The following is a 14,656-nucleotide window of genomic DNA, read 5'->3' as shown; positions in this document are numbered from 1 at the left end:
AATGAAGAGTGAACTTGTTATTCAACGAAATTCAAGTTGCTGTAATGGCGATATTCCTATGAAGCAAATAGCGTGGAGTCCTTTAAAGTTTGCCTAGTGATGGAAATTGTGAAAAAGGAAGCTATGCATGTAAAATGTTCAGTGGATCGTTGTCTTAACACAATTCCTGATGTCACAATAAAAACGAAAATATTCAGGAAAAATATTACATTTGGAATTTTATTTACTATGTTTATTGTACACTTATTATTTGTATGAATTATGCACAAATGGGAAGTTTAATTATAAATATTGTGAAAAGCTTTAGTAATGTAGTTTAATAAAGTCTTTCCAGAAGTAATTAAACACTATCTTTTCATTAGATACTCAAACATTAAATACTGAATTTTTTAAATTCTTGGTCTTACAAATATTATTATACCAATTCAAACACTTTTCCTCAGGCAGGACGCAGATGACGATATAATATCGAAGAAGTCGTTGCAGGCAGTGAAGCAAATCATAATCTTCCTCAAGGAACGTACGTAACAATAACAAAAAGTTCAAAGAAACAAAGTTTCTACGTAGTATCATGAACGATAGAAAAATAAAGTTATCTTACTTAAAACATGCCCGAAACGTCTACGCCAACACCTTTAACATGTGCAAATAGTACAAGTTTAATTCTCAAAGTTATTCTATTTCACTTTTACAACTCTTCTTGATTGCTGACTTCCGTTTGCATAGAAAGAAAATACCTGAATGAATTTCATTTCAATAATATTACCATTCTCCTTTTTGTTTCCCAATACTTTCTTGATAGACAAGGAAGCATATTGATTTGCGAAAGTTCTGAGTTTTTATTTAAAGATGCCAGAGAGGAAGGTCTGTTCCGTCGTGGTGGCCGTCGCGATCTCAGGAGACGAATTCTAAATTCATTGAAAAAAGGAGAAAAGCCGCATCTGGGGAACAATAACAATGCAGCCCTCGAATGCGCCGCCGCTCTACAACTATTTTTGAGCAACTTGAAGAAACCAGTGATGCCACAACACGTTCAGGAACTTCTCTTGGGTAAATAATATACGTGTCCCTTATAATAATTAAATAGGTATTAATAACAGTCATATAGAACTCGATTTGGCAAACTTTACCTTTATAACTAATTTATCACAAAAAAGGCGATGGTTGCGAGCCCAGTTTACTTAGTTTCTCATTTATTTATATTCAGAACACAAAGTATTCGACAACAGGTGTCAACAATTTTAAGAGGTGATTCTACACGCTAAAATAAAATAAAAATCAAGAATGACGAAAATGCATTTAAGGTTTCGCTTCAAAGTTATTTTACTGCTGACACATACTTGGCATTAGCTAGGTCAGACACACTAAGGTCAGTAGAATATGTCCTGAGTCAGATACATATCGAGCCTAGTTTAGGCGTTTTTTCAACAATTGAACCGCTCATTTGCCAAATCGATTAACTCCACAAAACAAACATTACATATTTATTTTAAATATAAAAAGTTAAGCATCAACCAAGTGCTTTGGGACTAAAATTTTAAAAAATTCCAAAAGTGGAACTAATCGTTTTGATCTGTGAAGGACACAATAATTCTCAAACGAAGCATTAAACGCAATTTTGTTATTCTTAATTTTCGCCCTATTTTGACAGGTAGAATAATTTCTTATAATTTCTGACACTAATCGAACACCCTGTAAAAGCGCAATAAAACATCGCATATTTGAACTAATAAATTAACAGAAGTGTTCGAATAAAGAAATTTTCAGATAATAGAACAATAATTTTTCTAACTTCAATTCAACTCAATTTAAATATGCAGAAATCAACATAATTGGACACTTTTGCAATATTTAAGAATCCCATAACTTGTGACTGTTACATCGCATAGATTTTTCAACATAAGTAATTTTGTAGAATTACATTCTTTTTATGCTTTAATAATTAGTCGAAGTCCTCTTACAAATATCTTGAATTCTTAAATATAAAAACACACATCATCGTCGCTTTCGTTTGTTGTTTTAGCTTGTATAAAATTTATATGCACGATATCTTTGTTACTATAGATACACATAGCGAATACGTAATACTATAAACACAAATAAGTGTATATGTATACACAGTGCGTTTACGAAGCTTTAGGACTGATTATTGCCAGGAGTACTGTTTGAAACATTTAGTGGTTGTTATAGCAACTAATTAATGAAATGCCTGGACTGAAATTTGTAACAAGTTTCATATGTGTAATTCCGTGCGTTTCAAAGTAGCCCTTTATTGAACATAATTTTATTATACTGTATTTTTATGGATTCAAACATCAAATAACGCAACGAATAGCTATTAAATTTTGTTTTCAAGCCAGTAAAGCATATCTTGACATCCCTGAAGAAATATACAGCAGTATAGGTAACGCCATGAGCTTAATAATACTTCAAAAACTGATTTCTATAGAGGAATTCAACAGTTATACAACCGTGCCAATAGATGCATTGATTTAGGAGAAAAGTATGTTGAAAACTAAAAAGAAATAAAATTATTTTCTTAAGAGTTTAATTTTTTGGGAACCCAGACTTAAAACTTTGTAAACGCACCGTGAAGAATATGAATACTACATATCTGTAATAGAAAAAAACGAAGTTGTCAAAAGACATTTTATTCGAATAATAGGGAGTTCGAATAATGACGATTCAGATACAAGAGGCTCCACTATACGCTAAAATATTATTGAATTCTATTAGAGGTAGTAGTTTTGGATTAATTGTACATAACAGTAGCTTAATATCAATTTTATCAATTTTTTGGTAAGGCCACTCATTTAAACGCAATCATAAAATTGGCCTAGTTAAGCTATTCATATTATAGAAAAAGTTAAGAAGGGATAGGCCAAAATAAGGCCACAATAAGAAGAAACTCAAGAATGTTGAAATTGCATTCTAGGCTTCGTTTCCAAGTTATTAGTCGTTAAGAAAATGCCTAAAATATACGTAAAACGTTCCTGACTTAATCCATTCCACTAATATCGCTGCGTTTAACCCTACTATATAGTGTACACTGACAGTAAAATAAGTTCCAAATTAAACACAATTCTAGCGCATTTTAGGTGCATCTTTCATAACTAATAACTCAGAATTAAAGTCTTAAACGCAATTTCATCAGTTTAAATTTTCATCTTATTTTAGTACGTAGAATCATTCCTTAAAATTTCTGACACCTGTTGTCGCACACTCAGTATAAATAAGTATTGAAATTGCGAAATACAATATTTCTTCCTCTTTTGTCTCCTTTTTAACAGGTTGAATGCCACGCCAATTTTACCGGGATTGTTCGTGGCGCCACGATGAACTTTCTATTTAGCGATACATATAATGTTGAAATATTATCTACAATAGATAATTTACAACGTATAAACATGATTGGCATGTTAATTTCGGCGGGGGTCACCGGTGACCCCCGTGGCGTCACAGCCAAGTTAAGTGCCGGTCACCGGTGACCCCCGTGGCATTCAACCTGTTAATTGAATTTAGTTTAAAAGCGCCATTAGTTAATTTTTATTATGAATATATGTACTACTAAATATACAATACTTTATTTATGTTGGCAGCACTAATCCCGTCTAGGGAATCTCCTTCCAGTCTTATACGATATATCTATTCATTAACATAATGCTTTTTTGTAATTTTACGATATTTTATGAATCTTCATTTTTCAAATTTTACTTTGATTTATGACGCAAGCTAGTATATCATACACTCAAGCAGTCAAAATTAATGAGTTACACTTGGTATACTCCATATATTGCTCAACCATGTATGTTTGCAAAACACTATGCAGTCGCACAGTGCCGAAGCGTTCTCATATAACCATTTCGACACAACATTTGGGCTGAGTGTAGGTCAGACAAAAAAAATATCGCAACCAGCTGATTTGTAATTAAAACCAACATCGTATAACAGCCTTGAACTCCTTTCTAAACACACGTGCATTTCAGGGACTTCCGTCTTGTTACGAGTTTATCACCAGTAGTATAGAACTTGAGACTTTAAAGAAATAGATATTTTACACATTGCTTTCAAATTTATAGATTTGTCTACCCAATCACGATTGAAAAAAACTGAAAAAAAGTTATGTAGAAAAAACCCTTTACTATACGGAGTGTCCACAAAGTACGATACAACTGAATAGATAATAATTTTCCATAAAAAAAAAAGTAGATGGAAAGTAAAGAATAAAATTATTCTATATCTTCGTTTTCAAGAAAAGAGATTTTGAAAATGAATCCTTATTTGAAACAATTTTATTCTTTATTTTCAGTTTGTTTTCATAAAATATCACTCCATGTTCAATTGTACTTCACTTCATTGGACACCCTATACATTTGTTTATGAAGACAAAAAATTGGCAACAGAGTTGCAATGTGATCTTTTTTACTAATACTACTTTTTATAATGTACTAAAAACTTGATACAGAATGTTCTGTAACTTGAATCCCCTTTGAAATATAGTATCCCATACCTCCACATTTTCTCTTCCCTTTGATCAAATTTTTTGAAATTTAATAGCATCAATACCTTGCATGTATACTCCGTATATGTATATGTATAGGATTCATGATATTAAATTTCATGAAATTTCGCTAACCTAATCAAGAAACATAAAGCAAAATAGATACCAACATACATACGTACATACAGAATTTAATTATCGTGTTTTTGTTATTTTTGAACTCAGGATGCCTCAAAACGTCAAGAAATTTAAAAAACCGAAAGTTTGGTGGGTTAAAAATTTGACTGATAGCAATATCTTCCTTCTGCTATACCTACTACATATAAGAGTCGAGAAAATAAACCGAACTGATGATTGATTTGTATTATATAGTAATAGCAAACAATAAGTTTATGTGTTAAGCGTCCCCTACACGATGAGATTTGTCTTATAACATGTCTGCAGACAAATGATAGACTTGAAGTCATTTACAATTACTTCGAATCTCTCTACTTCCCCCTGATCGAATAAGAGTCAACACGATCCGAAGTGATTTGGCCCCATCACTAGCAGCAACACATGTCTCGAGGCAAGTCTCATGTGTAGGGGATACTTTACATTTCTTTCCTTGGTAAGAAAGATCTCTAGTGGTTAAATAGTAATTTTACACCGCTTAGCTGACAATCCTGGTGTAACCGCCCACGTGATCGCGAGGGATGCCTTGGGATTAATACGACAGGATGTTGGAGGTCGTCACGGGGAGCTGCTGGCGGGATTACTTGATTTACTGAGACACTTGACTCTTTCTGGCCCCCCTTCTGAGAGATCGGAGCTACGCGGTTCGCCACTTCCGATAGCGCTGCTTCCAGTCTTTTTCACTTTAACGGTAAACCCCCGTACGTTGCGGTAAACGCGAGACGGGATGATCCTCTGCTGCCAGAGATTAGACCTTCTTCTACCCCATTTCTTAGAGACAGAGTGAATTGCTGCGTTTAGGCTGCCCACCATGAGCTTGATACCTACAGATTAAATTTCGCCTTATAGGGAACTCTTTATGGGGAACTTGCTAGCCCTGGAACGAGCTTCTGTGACCGTTCTTTCTGGGATTTTTGAGAATTAGTTTCAGTATCATGAGAACGACCTTTGCGGTATTTTATAATCGGAGTCTTTAATGCATTAGTAAGAGGTTACTAATTGTACGACTTAGAGATTAGATTAAAGTTACAAAAGGGGTACAAAAACATTAAAGCTGGAAATATCGGGAAGACGACCTACTCGCGACTTTCCACAAGTAAACTTTTGTTACTGATACTATATTGTGCAAATTAATGTGAACACAACGATTACTTGAGATTTTTATAGATAGCAAGAATTACTTGCTTCTATCCCAAACCGAGTCTAAAGACACAAAAAAGGACACATATTCTATTAAAAGCTCATGATAGTGTATTGCATTTTTGTTTAAAATTGACTTTATCAATAAAGTAGTGTTTTAATCGAAGAACTTGTGTCCACATTAATTCACACAATATTGTAAATATCATCATCTATAGCACTTTTTCTTTATTTCACCGCATGTTTACTTACATTCGTGTCAATATGAAACAATATTCTAATTATATTTGAAGTTATATGAAAATATAGCTAGAGTATTTTGACCCAATCATATGTTTCTGTCACTTACTACTTTAAAAAAAAATGACTATAGCTGCTATTATGCTTATTATATTACTATAATCTTCTTCACCATATACATTTCAGATGTCTAAAAGCTCAAAAACTTAAATAATAATTAGTGCTTAATACAAAAATATGGCGTTCACATAGAAATATATGATATGATGGAAGATTTTTTTAGTGCTAAGTGGGTTAATAGGTTTTGATAGAAGTTTTAGTAAGTTTATGATTCTGTTAAGTTAAATAAAACTAATGATTTAGTTTTTGACTAGGTGTGATAGATAAGGGAAGATTTCTTTACTGCTTTGGATAGTAGAACGGGTTTATGAGTCAATGTGCGAACAATTTCACATTAACACTTTAATAGCTATTTTACTTCTTTATTCGGTTCTTCGACTGTGTATTTCATCTGGATCGAAGAATAAGACCTAGGAATAAAATTTAATGACGATGTTTATCAACTGTAAAGTTTGTAAAGAATGGTGGATATGAATTGCAAAGATCTGAAAGAATAAGGTAATAATACACCAGAAAATAGAACAAAAAGTTGAATAGACAAAATGTTCAAAGTAGTACAGATTATTGCAAAAAATAAGTATGGTTGCTTTGAAAATTAAACAAAGTACAAATATAATTATATCGTAAGTATGAATGAAGAGAAACAATTTTTCTCGTGTATAAAATAAAAATATTGTTATCCTCCATTGGTAATCTGTAGTAGAGAATCTTTGACGATACAACTAAAATTGAACGTTTTTTAGACTTTCCTTCGAATTTTTATTCGAATTGAAAAGAAATTTTAAACATTTGATTTGATAATAAAAATTGTATAAACGTTGCAGAGACTGATAAGTAACCCAGAATTTTAGATTTCTCTAAAACTTAGAATAAACACGTGAAAAAATATGTTTGTCAACGGAGGGTTAATTCAGTAAATGTACAGCGTTTTCGGTAAGTGGCAAAAAATTTAAGGGGACAATGTGCTTATTAAAATAGGATAAAGATTAAAAATGATGAAATTGCGTTTGAAACTCCGTTTCAAAGTTATAAATTATTACAGAAACGTCTAAAATTCACGTGAAATGTGTCTAACTCGACACTTATTCTGTTGCCGACGTGGACTATGCCAGATACAGCGAATTCAATAGAATAAGTCCTGAGTCAGACACATTTCAGCAGACATTTCACATTTCATCAAACATGCAAAATTTAAACGTACACTCAACAATTAGTAACTTAAAAACGAAGCCTGAAATGGGATTTTGTGTTTTCATTTTCGTCTTATTTTAGTATGCAGAATTTCCCTTAAATGTTTCTGACACATGCCGTCAGACATTTGTACATGTAATCCTTTACCTTTTCCTATCCTACATTTCAAAGCAAAAAAGAGTATCGTATTATACTTTTTATTGTTAAAACTCTCTATCGGATTCTTCTATATTTACGCAGCCACCCTTTATACAGGACGATTCAAAAATAGCGTGGAAATAGTTTATACGAGTATTTAACTGAACCTAGAAACTTTTTGCTTTTCATATGCAAATACTTGAAATTTAAAAAATGATTACGTATACAGAAAAAATAATATTACAATAAAATATAGTCTTACCTCAAAAACAGTTACAAACTTCCAACTTCCGAAATACAATCTCACAGAACTTAAGTCACCTGTTTACATCCAGCTAAAAAATAAACTAGAATAGTAACTACGGAAATTATTTTCTTAATTCTAATAATACATAAATATTTTTATGTAAATCTTAACCCTTGTACCTCATGTGAGTCAGCTTCACCTAAAATTTATACAATTTAATTTCTAATTACTTCGTCTAAAAGATTTAATTCACATAAAATTCGCTTACATTTAGCAATAAATATTTGAAGAATACATTTGAAATTACTTGAAATTACATATTGTACTATTTCATAACTAAAACTTGTATTTCTAATTCTTCATTACAGTAATTTTAAAATTAGTTAAATCCAAATGTCATGACCTGACACGTTGTTTTTTTCTGAAACTACTTTTTTGATATACAGGTATCATCTTTTGCAAACTGATAAGTCTCATATCGATACACATAGAAGAGTTTATATCTCAATTTTGAAAAAAAAACAATATCAAGATTTGCTATCGGACTACAGATTTATTACATTTGTATTCGGTAGTCATAAACAGCACCCAAGACTTAAATGACACCATGTTTTAATCACCCTGTATCGTCAACGCAGAAGCAATCAAGTGCTCGTTCGGTTTTTGTTCGACCAGCCAGATGTTATTTAGTTAAAACAATGGGGGAGGGCATTGTTAAAGTATGCAGATTCTAATACAATTGATCGATCCGCATCCCGTTGCAGCCAGCTGACCTGGTGAAATGGAAGCAAGTAGCCGCCAGGTTCAGCGAATTAATTACCGAAGCACCCGAACAACTGCAGCTGAATGAAAATCAATTGTACGGCATAGAATCGACGAGGATCGCCTCCGAAAGTACTGCCAACGTAAGAAACAGAGACGTCCTTATGGTCTGAGCGAACGTTCGAAAATTCGGGGTAAAATTCGAAGCGATGATACGACGAGGATATTTGTGCGAACAAAAAAAAGAAAACATACAGTCAAATCGACCACATTTTCTCTGTAAATATGTTCATATCCATGTTTCTGAACTTTCGATGACAAAAGAGGAAAGACAATTTAAAAAAGGCAACGAAAGGGCACAAAAAGTGATATCATGTAAATGTTTTTTCGTGTTAATGAGTCGCTGTGTATCTTTTCTTTTTCAAACAAATGAAAATTGTCCAGGGAATTTGTCCTACCGCAACCGGTTGACATTTTCCTTGCTTTCCTTTACATGATTTTCGACGAACTGCATTCGTTAACGAAACAGGAAACTGCGGATGAACACGGACGACTAACGAGATTACGCGATATCTCTTTGTTTTATCCCATCTTCAGGCTCTCGAACGAGCATAACGCTTGTAAGTATCTGATATACAGATTTACGACATGTTTAACAATCGATTTTATCTCATTTTCTCTTGTTGTCAATGCATCATAAAAAATGGACGCTGCATATCCTGCTGGAGATAGGAAAATTATCAATAAAATATGTATTGGACGTTTTGTCCAAAATGTATTAATATGCAACAGAAAATTAAATTACTTTCCCTGCAATTTATTATCTTTAATCGTAGCATGAAATGGAAATGTGGAAAATTAAAGCTTTATTTTTTGTTATTTTCAATTCGGTAGCTTTTTTTGTATACCTGAACGGTATATAAGAATGATATACGATACTGCCTACTTTTCCTTAGATTGTTATTGTAAATCTAATTTAGTAATTAAAATAAACATTTTCTTTATATCATTATTTTTGTAAAACTTATCCCTATTTTTAAAGAAATTACAGCTCCATTTTGTAAGTTGCAGTGAAAGTAAAATAGAAAATTAAATATCAATACTGGTTTATACACATCAAAGAATTTCAATTATAGATTTTACTTATTTTATTAGTATTATCAACTGTTTTTGAGACATTTTCTACTTCCATATGAAAGTAAATGCAAAATGTATCTCATATTGCTTGTGCTATCGTTTTATTTTTAAACTTTTTCTTTTATTAACATTGTAAACTTTACGAAACGTGAAAAATAACAACTTCTAACTTTAATGAACTTTTTTACGTGCGCCTCAATAAGTCGCAATACTTCTAACAAATATTCTAAACATTCTGTAAATATTTATTTTCTACTATTAATTGTTCAGAATTGCTACTAGGATTATCTCTTTTTATTGGCAGTTTTTTAAATCGTCAACCATGAAACTGTACTTCGAATAAATTCAAAGAGTTCTATGCGCAATGCGAAATACAGTGAAGATTAAGTATTTAATTGCTTTCCCATGGAATGGGAACGTACAAACTTGGTAATATTGTAATTTAAATAACAAATTTACACGAACATCTGTTATGATTTCAGGTCAGGTGGGTGAGATAGCACGAATACTTGCTATGCCATTGCACAGAGCACCAGCAAGTAGACTTCATCCAGCAATTTCCAATTCTAACCGATAGTGCCAGTACTAAATGGTATTAGTATAAATGTAATATTACCCTATTGTAAATTCCTTGTACACAACTTCTTTAATTTTAGTTGTACGATTAACTATGATCTTTTTAATTTTTATGAACCAATTTAAAATGTTTTTAATCTTCAAATTTTTTAAATATATTTATTATTAAGATTTAATTGTATTTTTTAATGGAATTATATGTGTGACGAAACTTTCAATAATGGTAATTTATTGTCTGAAATAATATAATATTCGTAAATTTCTAATAGTGAGTGATATTAAGAAATAAAATAATGCGAATCGATTCTGCTAATTGTTACATATTTATTTTCACTGGACTAATGCATGTACTAAATACAGTTATTGAAGTTAGCAAACAGTATTATACTTTAACATGTACATGATTCTTGCACAAATAGTTATATGATAATAATTTCAAATGTAAATTATTTGATGGTTTTATAACTGGCCTGGTAAACTTCTTTCCTTGCAATCTTCCCGCATCGACAAGGTACCAACCCCCATCCGTAGTAGTTACTGAGAACCTAGTGACAAAAATTCAGTCTCCAAATGATTTATTATTGTTTATTTCATAAATGCAATATGCTTTTAGTTTTATAAAATGCGATATTAATTATTTAATCACTTTTTAAAAAGGTGTATTAATAGAAAAGCAAAGGTGTTAAATAAATGAAATTTAAAGCTGACAAACGATCACAGTACCATACGAATTTTAATACGAAACAAACGACATAACGATTACAATAATTCTTATGCAGGTTTATTTAATGTATCTGTATGAACACTATCTGTACAATAATTCAGAAAATATGACTATAATATGTGACAGTGTGACTGAAGTTATTACTTAAAAATCCTCGATATTCCACCAAAAAAGGTTACTAAAAATCCTCAAATTATCAGCAAGAAAAACCTCCTAAAACGAATCCTACCTTCGAGTTGGTTATCGCCCTCTCTTCATCCTTGTACAATCTTTCTGGCTGAAGAATGGTAGTCACACAGTAATACATGGCTGAAGCAGCAGAACACTTGTCCAAACTGTTAGCCGGTGCTATTTCCTGGTGACACAGGTGAAAGGCTGCCCGTAGCAAATTCTTCCTGTAGTCTGGATACAATTTCAGCTCACCTTGATCTATCATTGCCTTTGCTTTCTTTATATCGAATTTTCCATCACTCATCAACCCTATTTTCTCGAATTCGCACGCTCTTTGGCAAGGACCTGTGCCCAGGTCTGCTCTGCATTCCGACTCGTACTTTTCCAGAATGTTCTCTGCTGGAGACACGACGAACAACGTCGTTAAGAGGAGCGTGCTTGCACGGAGCATCCTGTGCTTTCGTCTGTACGAAGTGTCCTTTCACGGAAGTTTATATAGCCTACTCCAAATTGCTCGTTTCCTTTCCTGTTTCATTTGTCGCGTGACTTGTCGCATGACACTACGGAAAATGGGAATACAGATTTCCGGAGAAATACAAAACATAGTTTTTACACTAAATTTCTATTGTATGGCGATATTAATTTTCGTTTGTTTAAAGCATTTATTGCCATGTGAGTCTGTCGACGTTCTTCGTATCCTTTCATTGACAAAAATGGTCATAGAAAGCCGTCGAAGTGCACCACTTTAAAAAGATCAATGTTTTTAGCTTAACTCCCACATGGGTAGTAGTCGTCTGTATCAAAGATTTGATTTACCTTTTTTGTGTAAACGTTTGGTTTATAAAACAATTTAGTGTAATCATGTTACAACATGCTACAAACTACACTTTTAAGGTACAGGGGGTTCGATAATAGACAGAAATCTTAACACTTTCGCTGTTACTGACGCACACGGTGCGTTACATCGATTTTTTCATTATTGCAGCCTACGTAACTGTTGTGTTTCTTTTATTATTGAAGGTTCGTTAGTCACGTGCCAAAGAAAGACATTATGCATGAAATACGATATTTTTTATTCAAAAGAATATACCGCTTCTGGGAATGAAAAGCTAAATTTTAATAGCAGGGAAAGTGTTAAGGAGAGATCTTATAAGCTAAAATAAGACGAAAATGAAGACAGTCAAAATTGACCAGGATCAGTACAGTGACCCAGTGACACAGGTTTGCAAACTATAGGTGAATTGCATTTAATTCATTAATGATTAGTATTTTTTAAATCTAACGCAGACTACTTTCAACGTTTCTATCTTCAACGTTAATTCTCCAATTCTCCGTTCATTTTTTTGTTGCATTGCTTTTTCGTTCATACTAATGCTATTTCCTTCGATGCATGCCGACTTTCTTGTTCGGAGTACAATCGTAGCGCCTAGCGCGTACCCAACGCTACCGCAATCACTCGGGCAGCAAACTCACGCTCTCATTGACCGGTGTTTTTCGTTGACTCGTTAAAAACTCGTTAACGAAGACTCATCTAACATTTTCGTTTAAGAAGAAAGTTATTTCAAATCACCCCCTGAATCGCCCCTTTCAAGGAACTACAACATTTTTGTTACAACCTGTATACCTATTGTACATGCATACTTTTCTACGTAACGTCCATTTTGATTTTGGTTGCATTGGAGCTGATTGAAGTCGTCGGTGTATAATAAGAATTATGTGTATAATTATGCATATCAAATATACAGATGATCATTGCAGAAACATCAAACCTAAATATTCCGAAATTAGTTTTTTTCGGTGAGTATTATGTTATTTCAAAATTGTGCAAAACATGTTTTATGTTAAACTTTATTTGAAATTTAACTTCTTACAATGGAAAACTTTTAGATTTCCGTTAAATAAACCACAACTGTTGTCGGCATAGCTCGCAACAAAAGACTAGCTACTACATACAATATTTATTTGCTAAATGCTTCCAGTTTGGGATTAGCTGAGAGCAGATAACTACCAGAGACACGAAACTTGAGCCTCATTCAACCTTTGTGAAAGACAAAGAGGGGAGCAACGAAGTGTGTCCTCCCTGAGTGGTGGAGATAACGCCGTGCATATATCCGCAAGAAGTATTCGAGGCTTTAATGAATATATACTGTACATAAATGCAATATAATTTGTGTAAAACATCCGAAACCTATCAATTTTTATAGTACTCCAGAAGTAAAAGTGAACAAACTACAGCCAGATACTATTTTTTCAGAAAATTTATCTAAGGATACACCATAGAATTTTAATTCTGCCGCATATATATATAATTTCGATAACGATTTTTATTACCAAACAATTTTTATTACATGCATAGTTACAACAGGTCTGCAAGCTTCAACATCACAAGGAATAGTCAGTGATCTGAATAATGAACTTCAGAACGATGAAAATATTCTGGGTTAGTATTATAATTTGTATAAATTGATAATGTTTTGTATTATTTTTATTATACTGTTATTTGCATTTCAATAAAAACCAATTTAGTTCCTTACTATAAAAAATGATACTATTAATAATAAGTATTATTCAATGACATTTGAAATTATTTTTTGGCAATTTTCATCCAATATTTTACCAAGCTATAAAAATTAATTTATAGTATAAGTGAATAGACGTTCAAACTTTAGCGCTACTGTTGCACTTTTCAAAGCGCATGCGCTTTAATCTGTATACCAAATTCGTACATAAAAGTTGGGATGCCTTACAGACAAAAGCTAGCAATCTAGTGTATTATAGGGAAGTCTGTGATAAAAATAAATTAAATTAAAAATATAGTTGCAAGATAATCAGGATCAGTATATGATTGAACAGTATTTATACGTAGTAATTTATACACTATATTTAAAGAAGGAAAATTTTTACACGCATGCAAATATACAGAAAATACTAAATTTAATATGAATCAGAATATATTAATTTAGAGAGTGAAAGAAATACCTGTTTATGTTATATTCTTTTAATTGTGTTTACAGAAATACGAATTTGCAGAAATATTCGCAGTCTAGTAATATTATTACATAAAAATATTTAAGATAATTATAATTATTATTTGTAACCTATTATAAATGTCTTTGCATTTTATTTTATTTTATTAAATGATACCTTGTTTAACGTAAACCGTAACTGAATGTTTATTTCCACCCGTTAAGTATATGATATATGCCACTTTCATTTTATATTTTGTTCAAACTAACGTATATAACTATATTTATTTATAATTATAGTTGTTTACAGTGTTCACTTTGGTCAGAATGAACAAACGGAAGCACGTATGCATGTTCCTTTGAGAAAACATAAAGTAATATTAATTTAAAAGTGCCCGCGTAAAGAGGCAGGCGACAGTAACGGATGCATGACGAAGAGTGCGGTAAAGAGAGGAACTATTAGTGTGTCAACCAGCTCATCAGAGGTCGCGATAAAAATGAAGGGACTTCTCATGAGATTATGAGACCTTCCACTTTAGAGTGGTTAGGGTTAGCCCTAACCTATATTT

At 32.3% G+C, this 14,656-nt stretch overlaps 1 protein-coding gene across 1 annotated transcript; it reads left to right on the top strand.

Moving 5' to 3' along the window:
• Positions 1-417: 417 nt before the first annotated feature.
• LOC143181167 (uncharacterized) lies at positions 418-10,227 on the top strand (the record flags this gene model as incomplete). The annotated part of the gene is made up of 6 exons (XM_076381440.1): positions 418-520; positions 850-1,050; positions 5,158-5,366; positions 8,516-8,656; positions 9,043-9,133; positions 10,133-10,227. Coding segments are annotated over 6 exons (840 nt in total), but the record flags the coding sequence as incomplete, so codon positions are not given.
• Between the last annotated feature and the right edge of the window lie 4,429 nt (positions 10,228-14,656).

The sequence above is a fragment of the Calliopsis andreniformis genome, chromosome 6 (assembly GCF_051401765.1).
Source record: "Calliopsis andreniformis isolate RMS-2024a chromosome 6, iyCalAndr_principal, whole genome shotgun sequence".
NCBI lineage: Eukaryota > Metazoa > Arthropoda > Insecta > Hymenoptera > Andrenidae > Calliopsis > Calliopsis andreniformis.
The sequence above is the reverse complement of the archived record's forward strand: the minus strand, read 5'-3'. Positions and strand labels throughout refer to the sequence as shown.